Source organism: Ambystoma mexicanum, chromosome 3p (genome assembly GCF_040938575.1).
Source record: "Ambystoma mexicanum isolate Mex_15411 chromosome 3p, UKY_AmexF1_1, whole genome shotgun sequence".
Lineage (NCBI taxonomy): Eukaryota > Metazoa > Chordata > Amphibia > Caudata > Ambystomatidae > Ambystoma > Ambystoma mexicanum.
The window spans coordinates 212,997,549-213,011,315 of record NC_090925.1 but is presented as its reverse complement, the minus strand read 5'-3'; the positions used below and the strand labels follow the sequence as shown (position 1 = coordinate 213,011,315).

General features: G+C 42.0%; 1 protein-coding gene across 2 annotated transcripts in view; it reads right to left on the bottom strand.

Annotated features, from left to right (window-relative positions):
* NCAPD2 (non-SMC condensin I complex subunit D2) overlaps positions 1–13,767 on the bottom strand; it is a 565,387-nt gene that overhangs the window by 504,228 nt on the left and 47,392 nt on the right. For both annotated transcript variants that reach the window (XM_069650673.1, XM_069650674.1), the window contains exon 4: positions 2,452–2,510. In XM_069650673.1, coding sequence (XP_069506774.1) covers positions 2,452–2,510 — 59 coding nt within the window. The remainder of the gene's footprint in view (positions 1–2,451; positions 2,511–13,767) is intronic.

Genomic DNA, 13,767 nt, shown 5'->3' with positions numbered 1-13,767 from the left:
GCAGTAATAACCATAATGGTTGATATCACGTCAGGGTGCATTAGGTAGGACTACACTTGTGAGTGTTCGGGTGTTAAGTCGTTGTTGGCGATAATGTGTTTGATAAGGTTCCTTCTGAAATGGGGGAAGGGTTGGTCAGCTCTTAGGTTAGGTGGCAGGGCGTTCCACAGGTTAGCAGCTTTCACAGGGAAGCAGACGCCACCAATTTTGGCAAGTCTGAATCTAGGTACTGCCAAACAATTGGAGTTGGCGAGTCTCATGGGTCTATTAGAAGTTTTTCTTTTTATTTTGTCCATCAAGTAGCTGGGAGCAGCATTATTTAAGGCCTTATGGGTTAATGAGATCATTTTTAGCTGGATTTTATTCTCAGTAGAGAGCCATTTATGTTGCCGCCTAGTCGAGGAGATATGCTCCCTCTTTTTTATTCCTAATGCAGCTCTGAGAGCATTATTTTGTAGAGTTTGAAGTCTTAGGGTAGTAGCTTTATTGGCGCTACTGTATAGGGCATTACAGTAGTCGAGTCGGGAAAGAATTAAGGCTCTAGCCAGGATTAGGCAGCTGGTATTGGACAGGAAGGGCTTGCCTGCTCTGATCAATTTACAGGTGTAAGCAGTGGTGGCGGCTAGGGAGTTTACCTGTTTAGTGAAGGACAGGGTAGAGTCGAGATAAAAACCAAGTGTTTTTACTTCCCTCGAGACTTTAATGGCATTTCCGTCTATGCTGAAGGCTGAGTAATCCGGGCCCAATTTGTTAATATTGGCTTGTGTGCCCAGAATGATCAACTCTGTCTTATCATCATTCAGGCAAAGACCGTGAGTGGCCATCCATGCCTGAATGATGATACACTCTATTCACCAACTCCTCATCCTCGCTGTGATCCCCAGAAAGTGGGAAGAGAATCTGTGTATCATCTGCATAGTTAGTGTAGGTGATACCGAGATTGTCCAGATCATCGAACAGAGGTTTGGTGAATATATTGTAAAGGGTCGGAGAGACGCAGGATCCCTGAGGGACTCCACAAGTAATGGGTATAGGGTCAGCTGCTGCCGAAGGGGAAAAGACTCTCATAGTTCTCTCACTCAGAAAGGATTCTATCCAACTGATAGCTTGGGTGGAGAAGTGAGCGGCAACGTCCAGGTGTTTGCAGAGGACTTTGTGGTCCACAAGATCAAACGCAGCTGAGAGATCTAGTAGGAGGAGGAGGGCTGTCTTACCCTGATCTCTCAGTTCGTCTATTTGGGCCTTTAAGTCAATCAGGGCTGTTTCCGTTCCGTGTAGTGGGCGGAAGCCAGATTGTCTAGATCCTAGTAGTTTGTGCTGTTCAAGGTAGTTTTGAATCTGTATATAGGCCACTTTGTCCAGGATCTTTAGCAGAAACGGAACTGTGGTGATTGGGCGGTAATTGGTGGGGATGAGAGGATCTAAAGTTTGCTTTTTAAGCAACGGGAGCACCCAGGATTGTTTTAGGTTAGCTGGGATGATGCCTGTGGAGAAGGATGCATTGACAAGTTTGGAGATAAATGGTGATAGGTCTCTGGCAGCGTCTTTTATTAGCTGTGCTGGGCAGATGTCACCTTTGCAGTTGGATGGTTTGAGGGTGAGGATGATTTTTTCAATCTCAAGTGTAGAAGTTTTAGTGAAGGAAAATTTGGTATGTTGAGGCATGTGGATCGCCTTAGGTGGTGACAGTGTAGGGAGTTTAAGCGAGTCTTTTTTCAGTTGAATTTTGTTTTGGAGGGTAGTAATTTTATTAGTTAGAGCATATTGGATGTCAGAACACCAGGTCTGATCTTTAGTGCAAGTGTCTGGTATGGCAATAGGTGACTCAAGTTCCTTTAGGATGGAGAAGAGTTCCTTCATACTTGATTTGGAGTTAGCGATACGATCGTTGTATGAGTTTTTCTTAGCCAGACAGACTGCGTTTTTGTATTGACGGGAGATAGATATTAGGTTAGCCTTGTTCTCAGCAGTTGCACATAATTTCCAGTTGGATTCATATTTTCTCTTGATGAGGCGTAAAGCCTTGAGTTCTGGCGTGAACCATTTATTTAGATGGGCTTTGGGTTTACTTGTGCGCATTTTCAGTGGGGCAATTTTGTCCAAAGTATCAGTCATAATTTTGTTATACTCGTGAACTAAAGTGCCGGGGTCTAAATTGTCAGGCAAGGCGTTTAAGGTTGGAAGAATAGCGGGTATGACATTATCTATTGTCATATTCTTTTTGTTTCTTGTGGGGCATGAGAGTGCCATGTTGACGATTGTTGGTCCAGCCTTACAGCAAGCATGCACAGCTCAGCAACACCCACCAAGATTACGGCCGGGGGTGACTGGGGAGTTGCCAGACAGTGCGACCTGGCCGGTAGATTTGCATTAGTCAAAGATTATTCATATGAAATCTACAGTAGCCATAAATTGGGCCGGGACGAGAAATAGCTCCAGACAGAAACAAACCTTTAACTAAAAGCTCCAGTGTGTCCTCCTTCAGTTCCAGGTTGATTGTCCGGAAGTGACTGTGGGAGTCGGAAAGAAACAAAAATAGTTGGGTAGGAAATATTTAAAATGGAATCATTGGTGTTCCTGTTGGAAATAATACTTGCATGATCTATGTACATGCATTATCTAATCTGTCCTATACATAGGCATAATAATGAAATAACCTCTCAGCATGGAGACGCCAGGGGAAAAGGCAGTTAAAGTTGCATCCTAATAGTGGAGAAGGTTTTCAGAGTTGGCAACAGTCATCTACGATGGAGGAGAAAAACTGGCTTGCAATTATCACTCCTTCTCTACTGCAACACTCCAATACCTCCTAGCAGGTTACCCATCCCACAGACGGGACAACAAACCGATATGCAAATTCAGCAAGTCTTTCTACCTTAAAGTATTGTGAAACTGTAGTTAGCTAGGTTACTTCAGAAAACCTAAGATGAGGGTTTCACAAGACCATAGAGAAAACCAGGAATAGGTAGAACATTATCCATTGTACACTCTGCAGGTTATCACAGTAGAGGGATTAAAAAGGTAGAAGGGACACTCCCAGGTCTAAGTCTATCTCCACCGACTGACTCTCCACCTGTCTTCCTCCTCAGCTTCCCTCTCCCTCCACAACTTTGCTCCTTCCTACTCTGTCCCTACTGCTCTTCCGTCTCCACAACACTACTACACCACTCCTACTTTCCTCATTACACTCCACTCCTCCCCTCTCTACTGCACCACCACCTCCTAGTAATTAACCCTTTCACTCCCTCAGTCGCCATCAACGTACTGCCTATTCTAAAAATCTACTCTCACCCCCAAAGCATAAATTAGTTTTCAAAACTTGATTAGTAGAATTTGCTCATTAAAATGTCATTGATTAGCAAACAAACTTATTTGTTCAGCAATTTTGTACCAATATTTTACATTTCACCAGAAATTATTTGTACCCAAGACATACAAGTAGCATCAATACCACATTTCTGTGTACCGCTGAAGAGATAAGGGAGGAGTGCCTGTAAAATGTAAAAGGTTAGGTGCATGAACAGACACAAATAAGTAAATAGATATGAGAAAAAGGCTCTGAAAACATTTTTCAGTGAAAGGCTCTGTGCAGCTGGGTGCAGTCAATGGTGCACAGGGCAGCGCCCTTTATACTGTATGCTTGATCCATCATTTGCTGTGTAAGGCGAAGTACAGATGTTTCATAAAAACAATATTCACAATGTTAAAGGATAGTCATAGCTTGAGACCATTTACGTAAAATGGTTTTGCGGCAGACAGGACACTTGTCCACTTCAGGTGGACAAGATGGCCCTTGCCTGTCAATGATATCAACTGTTTTCAATATAGCGTTAATTGCCGTTTTGGGGGAAGGGCAGGATTGCCAGCGGTCCTCAAGCCCGGGTCAGTTAAGCACAAGCGGATCATTCCAGCCCAGAACTGCTATCTGGGGGTTCTGGTTTATTTTTAAGGGAACTAGGCTTTGCGCAGTTCATGCATTCCTAAGAAAGAAATTACTCATATGGCCGCAATTGGAATTAAGTATTTCCAGGACTTGAATGTGAGCAAGGTGAAGTGCAGGTGAGTGGGAAGGGGGCGGGGGCAGTTAAAGGTGTGGCACTCCAGTGGAGACTTGGCCTGGGGCACCGCCTCCGAGGACAGGGTTAAGGCTGGGTACAGCACAGCTGCCTGGCATGACGTGCAGGCAGCTACTTGCACATTTTGCGTGCATTCCCAGCCTCCGAATTGGCCAGCTCTCCCCTGTATGTTCTAATATATATTGCAATTATAACGATAGAGCGTATGGTATTGCAGTGGATCCGTAGATATACAGACAGTGGATAGCGTACCAGTTGCACAATGTATGTAATCAGCAGGTCACAGAACTAGGATTGCCATTAAAAGCATGTGGCCGTATGATCATGTACATTTTCAAATATGTTCACTCGTCAATACGATGCACTTTACCCCAACAAAATGAAATGTAGTACACAGAGATTTGGATACATAAAACTAGTGGCAAACATGCAGACAGTGCAGTGCTTTAAAGAAGCAATAATGCAAAATATATATATATATATAATAATTGGACTCACTCTAAAGTACTGTGGCAGCACACAGCATTTTAAGTGCAGTGGCTTCCATTTAATTTCTCTTTAATGTACTTGGGTGTACTACTGTTCGTAAGGGGTAAAGTGGGATTACCATCCACTTTACATTGATTTTAGTGAGCCAGCACGCACCACCTTATGTGGCGTGTGGGGGTGATGCAATGTATTTGTATAGCGTGAGCAAAACCCGGAGGCATCCGAGCACGGACTTACATAGAATACAATGTTACAGATTGCGATCAGTGTAAATTACATAATATACAGTCTACAGTAAAGATAACAATACAGTAATAGTTGACGTGGCAAAAGATATGATGGTACAAAAGAAAGCACATTAATCGGTCAGGTGAATGTACAGTGGCATAGAATATAACAATTTAAAGACGTATATACAAAAGAGGCAGTAATGTTAGGGCATATATTACTGAACGGGTAGGTTATGTTCCTGACCCAGGAGCCAAACTTTAACCTTGTTATGGAAGAGCACGAAAGAGGATTCTGCTCTTAAGGAGATAGGAAGCACATTCAATTTTTTTTGGCGGCAAGGTCTGGGAAGCTAACTCCGCCCGTCTGTTGTTGGTTGAACCGCAGTATGACAACACGGTTTGTGCTGTTCTGCTGGGTCGTAGTGATATGTGACGTGAGAATGTGTCACAAAGGTATATGGGTGCCTGGTTATTTTTTAGGCACTTGTGTGTTAGTGACAGAGATTTAAGATCTATTCTTCGCTTGATGTTCAGCCAGTTTAGATTTTGTCTAGCTGTACACATGTGGTGTTTCCTAGGAATGTTGCATGCTGATCTGACTGCATTATTTTGCAAAACTTGCATTTTATCGATATTGTATTGGGAGGTTCCTAAGTAAAGCATGTTGCAAAAGTCTAGCTTGGATAGTACTAAGGTTCTTGCTACTGAAATGCAATTTGTTGTAGTTGGGGAGGGGCGGCAAGCTGTAATGAGCTTACATGTGTATGCTGTGGCTGACGCTAAGGCGTTAGTTTGCCTCGCAAGTGATAGCGCTGAATCAATGTAAATACCTAATGTTTTCACATCGTTAGCTACTTTAATCATGTTACTGTCAATATTGAAAGTTTTGTATGATGTTCCCAATTTGTTAAATTTAGTTGGGGAGCCAAGTAGGAGTAGTTTGGTTTTGTCGTCGTTTAGACAAACCATGCTTGGCCATCCATATTTTAATGATACTGTACATGTCACAGTGTTATACTGTCTGCCGTGTAATCACCAGTGATAGAGATGAGTATCTGGGTGTCATCCGCATAGTTCGTATATGTGACACCCAGATAGTCAAGTATATCAAATAGAGGCTTGGTGACTATGTTGTAAAGTTTGGGCGACACGCAGGAGCCTTGTGGGTCTCCACAGGAAACAGGCGTGGGGGGGGGCTTGATGCAGATGGTGCGAATACCCTCATAGATCTATTATGGAGGAAAGAGTTAATCCAGGAGTTAATTTGGTCAGAGAAGTGTGCGGCAGATGACAAGTGCTTACATAGAATTTCATGGTTCACTAAGTCAAATGCAGCAGACAGATCAAGTAATAGGAGGAGGGCAGATTTTCCTTTGTCTTTTAGTGTCTGAATTTGGGTCTTCAGGTCAATAAGTGCTGTTTCAGTCCCATATCTAGGTCTAAAACCTGATTGTTTTCACTTTATGTAAGTAAACAGAATATGGTCACTCCTAAAAATAAACGCAATCATACATTTGATAATGAAGTAAAAATGAGAAAGACTCTCCTAAGAAAAGACTTGCGCCTTATAAAAAAGCAAAATTCAAATCTTATAGAAATGTGCGGTAAAATTAAGCAACGTAAACAAAAATTTGAGAATTGGCTAATATCACATAAAGCAATTATGGCTCAAAAAGATGGTGAAGCCATGATTTCTGCCTTAGAAAAAGGTAATAACAAAAATACATGGCTAATTATTAACGGTATTGAAGCAAATCAGCTAGGGATGACAATTAACCCTATTGCTGGGAATGTGTGGGTGGATTACTTTGAGAAGCTATATAAGTACCCTGATACCCTACCCAATGTTACACAGAATAGTAATAAGATGTGGTCACTGAATATCTCAGTTAATAACACTTCCATCCACATAAAAAAGGTGAGGCCTACAACTACTCCTGGCCCCAATAACCTGTCGTATATCACATTGAAACATAATGTAGATATGTGGGCTGGTGTATTCAATTGTTTGTTTAGTACTATATTATGTCAGAAGCAAATTCCCAATTCCTGGAAGATGTCCTATGTCATTCTAATATATAAGAAGGGAAATCGCTTAAGTCCATTGAATTATCGTCCAATTATGTTAACTGATGTGGAATCCAAGATATTTGCAGCAATTGTCTTGGAAGAATTGAAAATATGGATAGAGGCCTCTAATATATTGGATATAAGACAAATAGGCTGCAGACAGCAATGGGGACGGATTTGGGTGGATCAGTTGTAGCGAATTTTCTAAGTAAGGCTAAAGGCAAAGATAAGCAGCCTCTATATTTAGCCTCAATGGACTCGTCTATGGCTTTCGACATGGTCGACAGGAAACTCCTTTGGAGGACGCTATATGACCTGGGTATAGAGGAAAGTCTATTAGACCTGTTAATAGCCCTATCTTCAAACACAGAGATGAGAGTGCGACTCAACACCAATGGTTTAATGTCTGACCGAATCAAGACCTACAATGGTTTAAAACAGGGTTGCAGATTGGCAGCCACGCTGTTCAATCTTTATGTATCCAAGGCTGGGTTGTTCCTTGATCCTAGTGGTCTGGCATCACCAAAATTGGGTAAATTACGAATAAAATGGATCGCTTATGCGGACGATTTTCTTCTATTTGATGGCACAAAAGTAGGCCTACAGAGAACGATTGTTGCATTCGAAGATTTTATACGTGATAGGAAACTTCTGATAAACCCTATTAAAACAGTGATATTCTATACAGGTATGAGATTTATAAAACAAGATTCCTTTTCTGTTGTTTGTGGTGGTGTAAAGCTAAAAAACAAACCAATATTGAAATATCTGGGCTATACTTATACCACCTCAGCAATTGGTTTCACAAAAAAAAAAATCTTAGTTTAAAAGCTTCAGTAATTGCTAATCAGGTGAACATAGTGGAGAAAAGATTCGGAAGATTTACTCTTACTCCATGTATTCTATTCTATCGCACAAAGGCTATCCCACGCTTGTTATATGGAATAGAATTTTGCTCAGGGTATCTGGGTCCATTTTTGAAAATTATTGAAGCCCAAATATGGCGTAAGATTTTAAGACACATACCGAAATGTATTCCTATGGAACTAATACGGTACGAGTTGGGTTTGCCATCATTAAGGAGCATTATGCATTGGAAGAAGTTACAATTACTACGCAAATGTCTTATCTCTGAGGCCAATACCTTGTATTATTTTTTGGGAACAGACGCTGAAGGTACATTTATGTGTGATCTCAAAAGAGACTGTACCAAAATGCTAGCGGAATTGGGTCTTTCTATGGAGATTCTTATAAGGAATCCGGGAAAAGTGAAAGAATTGGTAAAAGCTTTTGATTGGCTGAATAACAATGTGGTGGTTCTGAACTCAAGGTTATACTCGCAAGCCATATCTTTTTGGAAATGGAAAGCTGCTCCCGAGAAATACTTAGAAAAATATCCTTCTAGAGCCTTTAGAAATGCGACCATGAGATTTCGCTTTAATGTTTTAAACACCCTAGAAATTCAGAATATTAGGAATAGCAACGTTGCGGAAATCAAATTTTGCAGACACTGCAATGTATTTGGAGTTAGTGAATCACTGTTGCATGTATTGTTGGTATGTCCTGCCCTTGTAAAACATAGAATTGAATACTTCGCAATGTTTGTAAATGACACCTCTAATGTGAACAGAGCCAGGCTGTGGTATGAAATGCTTCATGGAAACTCCATGGTTTTAAAAATGCGTATTAATGAATTTTTGAGAATCATTTGTGACTTGATATGAAAATGGTCATATTATAAAGAGTTTTAGCATTTTCTTGATATAAGATTTTTAATATCGACTTGTGCAGCTTTGTATTTAATCTCCTTATGTTTAAGTATATATGCAACTGTTTGTAGATGAGAAATGTTTGTACTTTTGTAATTTTGTATTAACTTATGCTCTTTTGTCTTGCTTGTGAAATAGGTTTTGTAAAAGGTTTATACAAACCAAAACAAGATAATAATAATAATACCAGATTGTCTTAGACCCAGCAGATTGTTAGTTTCCAAATACTGCTGAATCTCGAGTTATGCTGCACGATCCATTTTTGTATAAAATTCTGGGACGAAGGTGATAGGTCTTTAATTAGACAGAAGTTTTTTTTTTTTAAATAAGGGGAGTACCCATGCATCTTTCAAGTTAGTCAGTACACTGCTAGTGTCAAATGAAGCATTAATAAATGTGGCGATAAAAAGGAGCAAGTTCAGTTGCGGCTTCCTTGATGAGCATAGCTGGGCAGACATCTCCCTTGCAATTGGAAGGTTTGAGTTTGAATATGATCAACTCTACTTCTTTAGTTGAAAGAGGTTTGAAATTGAAGAGTAGGGGCTGTTGGCGGGTCCTGTGGTATAGCATTGTTGATGAGATTTTTTTTGCTGGCTATTTTATTGAGTAGTAAGGTAATTTTATCTTGTACAGCGTTTGTATATTTGTGCACCATAAGGTGTCTTTAGTACAGGAGTCCGGAATAGGGGCGGGAGATTCTAGTTCTTTTAGTATGATGAACATCTCCTTAGTGCTGGAGTAAGCTTTGGTTATTCTGTCATTGAAATTATCTTTTTTTGCCTGAACAATGGCTATTTTATAGTTAAGTGAGGCCGCATTGAAAATGTCTTTATTTTGTTCTGAAGGGGAATTTTTACATTTAGTTTCCGCAGAGCGTTTCTCTTCCCTAAGAGTCTTGAGATGTGGCGTGTACCATTTGTTAATGTGGGCACGCGGTTTAGCTTTCTGTAATTTGAGAGGGGCTATCGTATTGATAGCTTTGAGGATAGTAGCATTGTATAAATTCACTAGGTCAGATGGGTCCGAGTAGATGGTAGTAGGATGAGTTATAGGGCATAATAGTAGTAGCAGATTTTCTACGGTAAGGTTTTGTTTACTTCTTGTCATTAAGGCTGGGGCTAGTGTAGGAGTGGTGAAGGGAATTACTTTCTCAATGGTGAATGTAATTAGGTGGTGGTCGGTCCATGCACAAGGTGTATTAGCCAGTACTTTGATACTACAGTTAAGGTCCGCTAGCCCGTCAAGCGTGCAACCTTTATTATGTGTCGGGCTAGTTATGCGATGAGTAAACCCAAGCTCAGAAATAGTGTCCTTGAGGGCGGCCACTTTAGAGTCATCAAGACCTAAATTAAAAACTCCTAAGATTATAATTTGAGAATTGCATTTCGTGTTGTTAGACAATAGATGAGATATATCCTCTTCGAAGGTAGTAGTTTTGCGGGGAGGTCAGTAAACCAGGTGCATAGTAATGGTGGCTGTGGCAAATGTAGATAGTTTGATAGAGAGTACTTCCGTGGATGGTGAGGTTTGTTGATCATTCTTCGCTCTAACACCGTTTTGTAGATGACTGCGATTCCACCCCCTTTGGAGGAATTGGACTCCCTGTCAGAACGTAAAATGGAATAGTTGTCTGGTAAGGCTAATGCTAGTGCGGGACCCGAGGTGAGATTCAGCCACGTTTCTGTGATAGCAATGATATCAAGGTCATGGAAGGTCAAGCTGTCCAATATGTCAAAGTGTGCGCTTGAAGGGACCTGGCATTGATGAGCCCTACTTTGATAATATTAGTAGAGTTACTGGGTGAGGGAGACTGTTTTACAAATGTTCAGGTTTAGTAGGTTTACTCTAACAAACTTAATGGCAGTATTAGCTAGGCTATTAGGTTTTAGTGTTCGATGTCGTGGGGATCTGGAACCAAGTCTCAAATTTATTTGTAGAGTAGGACACGGAACTGTAATGTTTGTGCGAGGGCATCTAGGTACAAGGTGCCGAATGGAAAAGAGATCCAGTGTGGATCTTGGTTCAGACATTATAATCTGAGGTGCCATTTTGGCATGTGAGGCCGAGTAATCCTCAGGGGGAATATAGGAGGGAGCCTCGGTGGAGCATAAGAGACCCCATTAATGCAAGGTTTTAAGAATTTAGTTGGCCGATGTCATTTGATAATGGTAAATTGGTTGTCATCACAAGGTTTGTGGTAGGTATATTATGGCATGGATGGAAGTCCATGGTGTAAGGGTGGAGAATGGTTGTCTAAGTAGTTAGAAAAAATGGGGTCACGTAGTACAAAATACTGAGGTGGCCTAGAAGTAACATTAATTGTAATGTTATTGTGTCTTCTAGCAGAGAGTGTAGAGTAGCCTAGGGTTACACATTAGTGGGTGACTCATATGGAATGAGGTTAGAGATTCGATACGTAATGACATACAGTTGCTTGGACATAAAGTACGACTATCCACGCATGGGTCTAGAGCACCAATTGAAAATTCAAGAGCGTGGAATAGAGTGTGGCATGGAGTTAGTCCGAAATATAGCTGTAATGAGCTAGGCTAGTTAAGGCGGTTCAATGCATAACATCAGTTCCACATAGGCTAGTCCAGCATATAGCGCAAATGCGACTGGGGCTGGATGAGGCAGTTCACTGCATGTGTAGACTGCTACGCTGAGCAATGTGTACAGTAACAGTAGGTTGGGGAATGTGCCGATGCCGTTAGGTAAAGTGATGGATCATCTCATTCCTGCTAAATTCGGATGGTGCAGTTGACGAGAGAGTAACGTTACCAGTGCAATCAAGATAAAGGTTTGTCAACTGTTGATCGAAGAGTCGGGTAAATGGCAAAGTTACTCTGGGAGAGTCAATGGATACGTTGTGACTGGATTTCACAACAATGAATAAGCGCGAGGTACTTTGCACGTTCCTCATATAATGGCCACTAGTTTATCACTCATGGCATGCCAGCACCAGCCGTAGCAGTCGTTATGGGTGCTATCGAGGTGATGATGCAAACTATGAATGCAGTGTTAAGGTATCATGGGGAGTGCTGCAGGTTTAAACACAGTGTGCAAAGATATCCCCTTGCTTACTTACCTGGTAACATTTCTGTTACGATTGCAAGTTTACTTGAATGGCTGATGGCAGTGAAACTACTTTTATGACTTTTAATCATTATTACTCGCAGGCTGTCAAATCAGCCTCACTAATGCCTCTCCTAGAATGGTAGGCTCCTTTTTTCACCATTTATTTGCTTGTTGTTACCTGGGTTGTCTTCCTACAATCCTAGGCAGGAAGACCCTGGTTGGAGTTTTGTCTTCTGCGGGAATACTTTGTATTCCCCAGCGAGGCTCAAGAGTGTCTGAGAAGGCAGGAAGCGAGGCAGGAGTCCAAAAATCTGCAGTCCTTTGTCTTTCACCTTGCCTGAAAGAACCATTTTCCACTGGGGGGCAGGCTGTCCTGACTGAACACCCAGACCGCTCTGTTCTGTAAATTGTAGGGAGAGTTTGCTGAAGTTGTTCTGAAGTTCCTGATAAATACTCAAATCCTTGAAGCTGCTGACAAGTCCACCACTCGCCCGAAATCCAAAGAGGAAGAAGAAATGAAGGCTGTAACTATTTCCAGTGACCGAAGAGTCTGCAGTGTAACCAGAGCCTGATGCAACCCTTCCTTGCAAGCGACCTGTGGGTCCCGAATGTGACAACTCCTACCCAGAGGCTGGTGAGATCCACTACTCTTGAGAAGACATGTAAAACAAGCCATCCATTGACATGCTATGACCTTGCTTGGCTGCAAACTTCCAATGCCAGAGGACCTTGAGCCTGAGCCCAGTGCATGGTCTTCTGAAGCCCAACGCTTGCTGTACCTCCAGAGACCAGATTCAAATCCTTGAAGCCCCCTCACCAGAGTGCAGGAACAAGAGTGAAGAGAATCCGACCAGCAATATTGGTCCTTCATCTGGTTCCTGTAAAAAGGCACCAAATCCACAGAGCCACGAAAATGCGAAAACAATCCTTTGTTGGAAGCCTCCCAAGTTGATGACTGCTACCAGCTTCCCTTTAGTGTCCATTTCTTCAATCTCCAGACTAAGAACCCAAGGACTGGATCCAGTGCTGCTGCATCCTGAAGGTATCCACCCAGAAGCTCTTAATTTCGCCTAAGGTACTGTGTTGCTTGGGTAATATTTACCTCAGGTCTGGTAATTTGTGTGGGTGATGTGTGGTTGGGAGTTTGCCCATACCATTCGCCGAAGCCTAATGCTGCAACTCATATGGGGAGCCTTCTGTGAAGCCCCTGAACACTTTGAACAAACTCAGACGCTAATACTTACTTGGGTGAAGAGATATCCTTTGGAACTCTGACTTTCTGAACATATCCTGACCTGCCTACAGCTGGCTCCTACACTTGTAGGGTCCCTCTTCTGCCTCTGAGAAAACTCATGCTACAGACTAGGGAAGGACTTTAAAAAGGCAAGGCGTCTGTCTTGAAAACTAACAAGTGTAAAAGTACTTACTTCCTAAATAAGTTAGTGTGGTAACCTGCTTAGGGCATTTCTAAAACATTCTTGGAACGCTTGTATTTGAGTTGCTTGTAGCCCCTCTAAAACCTGCAAGAGTTCTTACATACATGTGAATTGCTAAATGCCATTCTGAAAGTATAATCGGTTCCTTACTTACTGTTAAGATGGATTTCTAAACTCTGACCTGGAGGGCAGAAGTTAAGGAGGCCACCCTAGTTTAGTGGAACAGAGGAACCTTCTGGACAAACCAGACAAAACTACAGTAGCTTGGCAGGCGGTAGGAACTAAGTCTCAGGAGGGGCGAGAGTGATCGGAAGCCCACAGAGAGCATACGCAGTAAAACTCCACAGATTACTCTTAGACAAATGTATATAAAAATACATTTATTATTGGCCTTTATAACTAAACACAAATAAACCACAGTGAACTTCAGGTGATTGACCTGGAATGGATGCAGAGCCCCTCGTATTGCGTACAAGTCTAGGTTAACCGGAGACCACCAGTGGGCACGGGCAAGATGGAGGCCTAAGTGAAAGACTCAGTTCCCTGACCTAGTGAATGCTGGAGTAGTTGTGGCGTTCGGTCCCAGAGAGCAGCAGCAATAGCCCCCAAGACCCTAGAA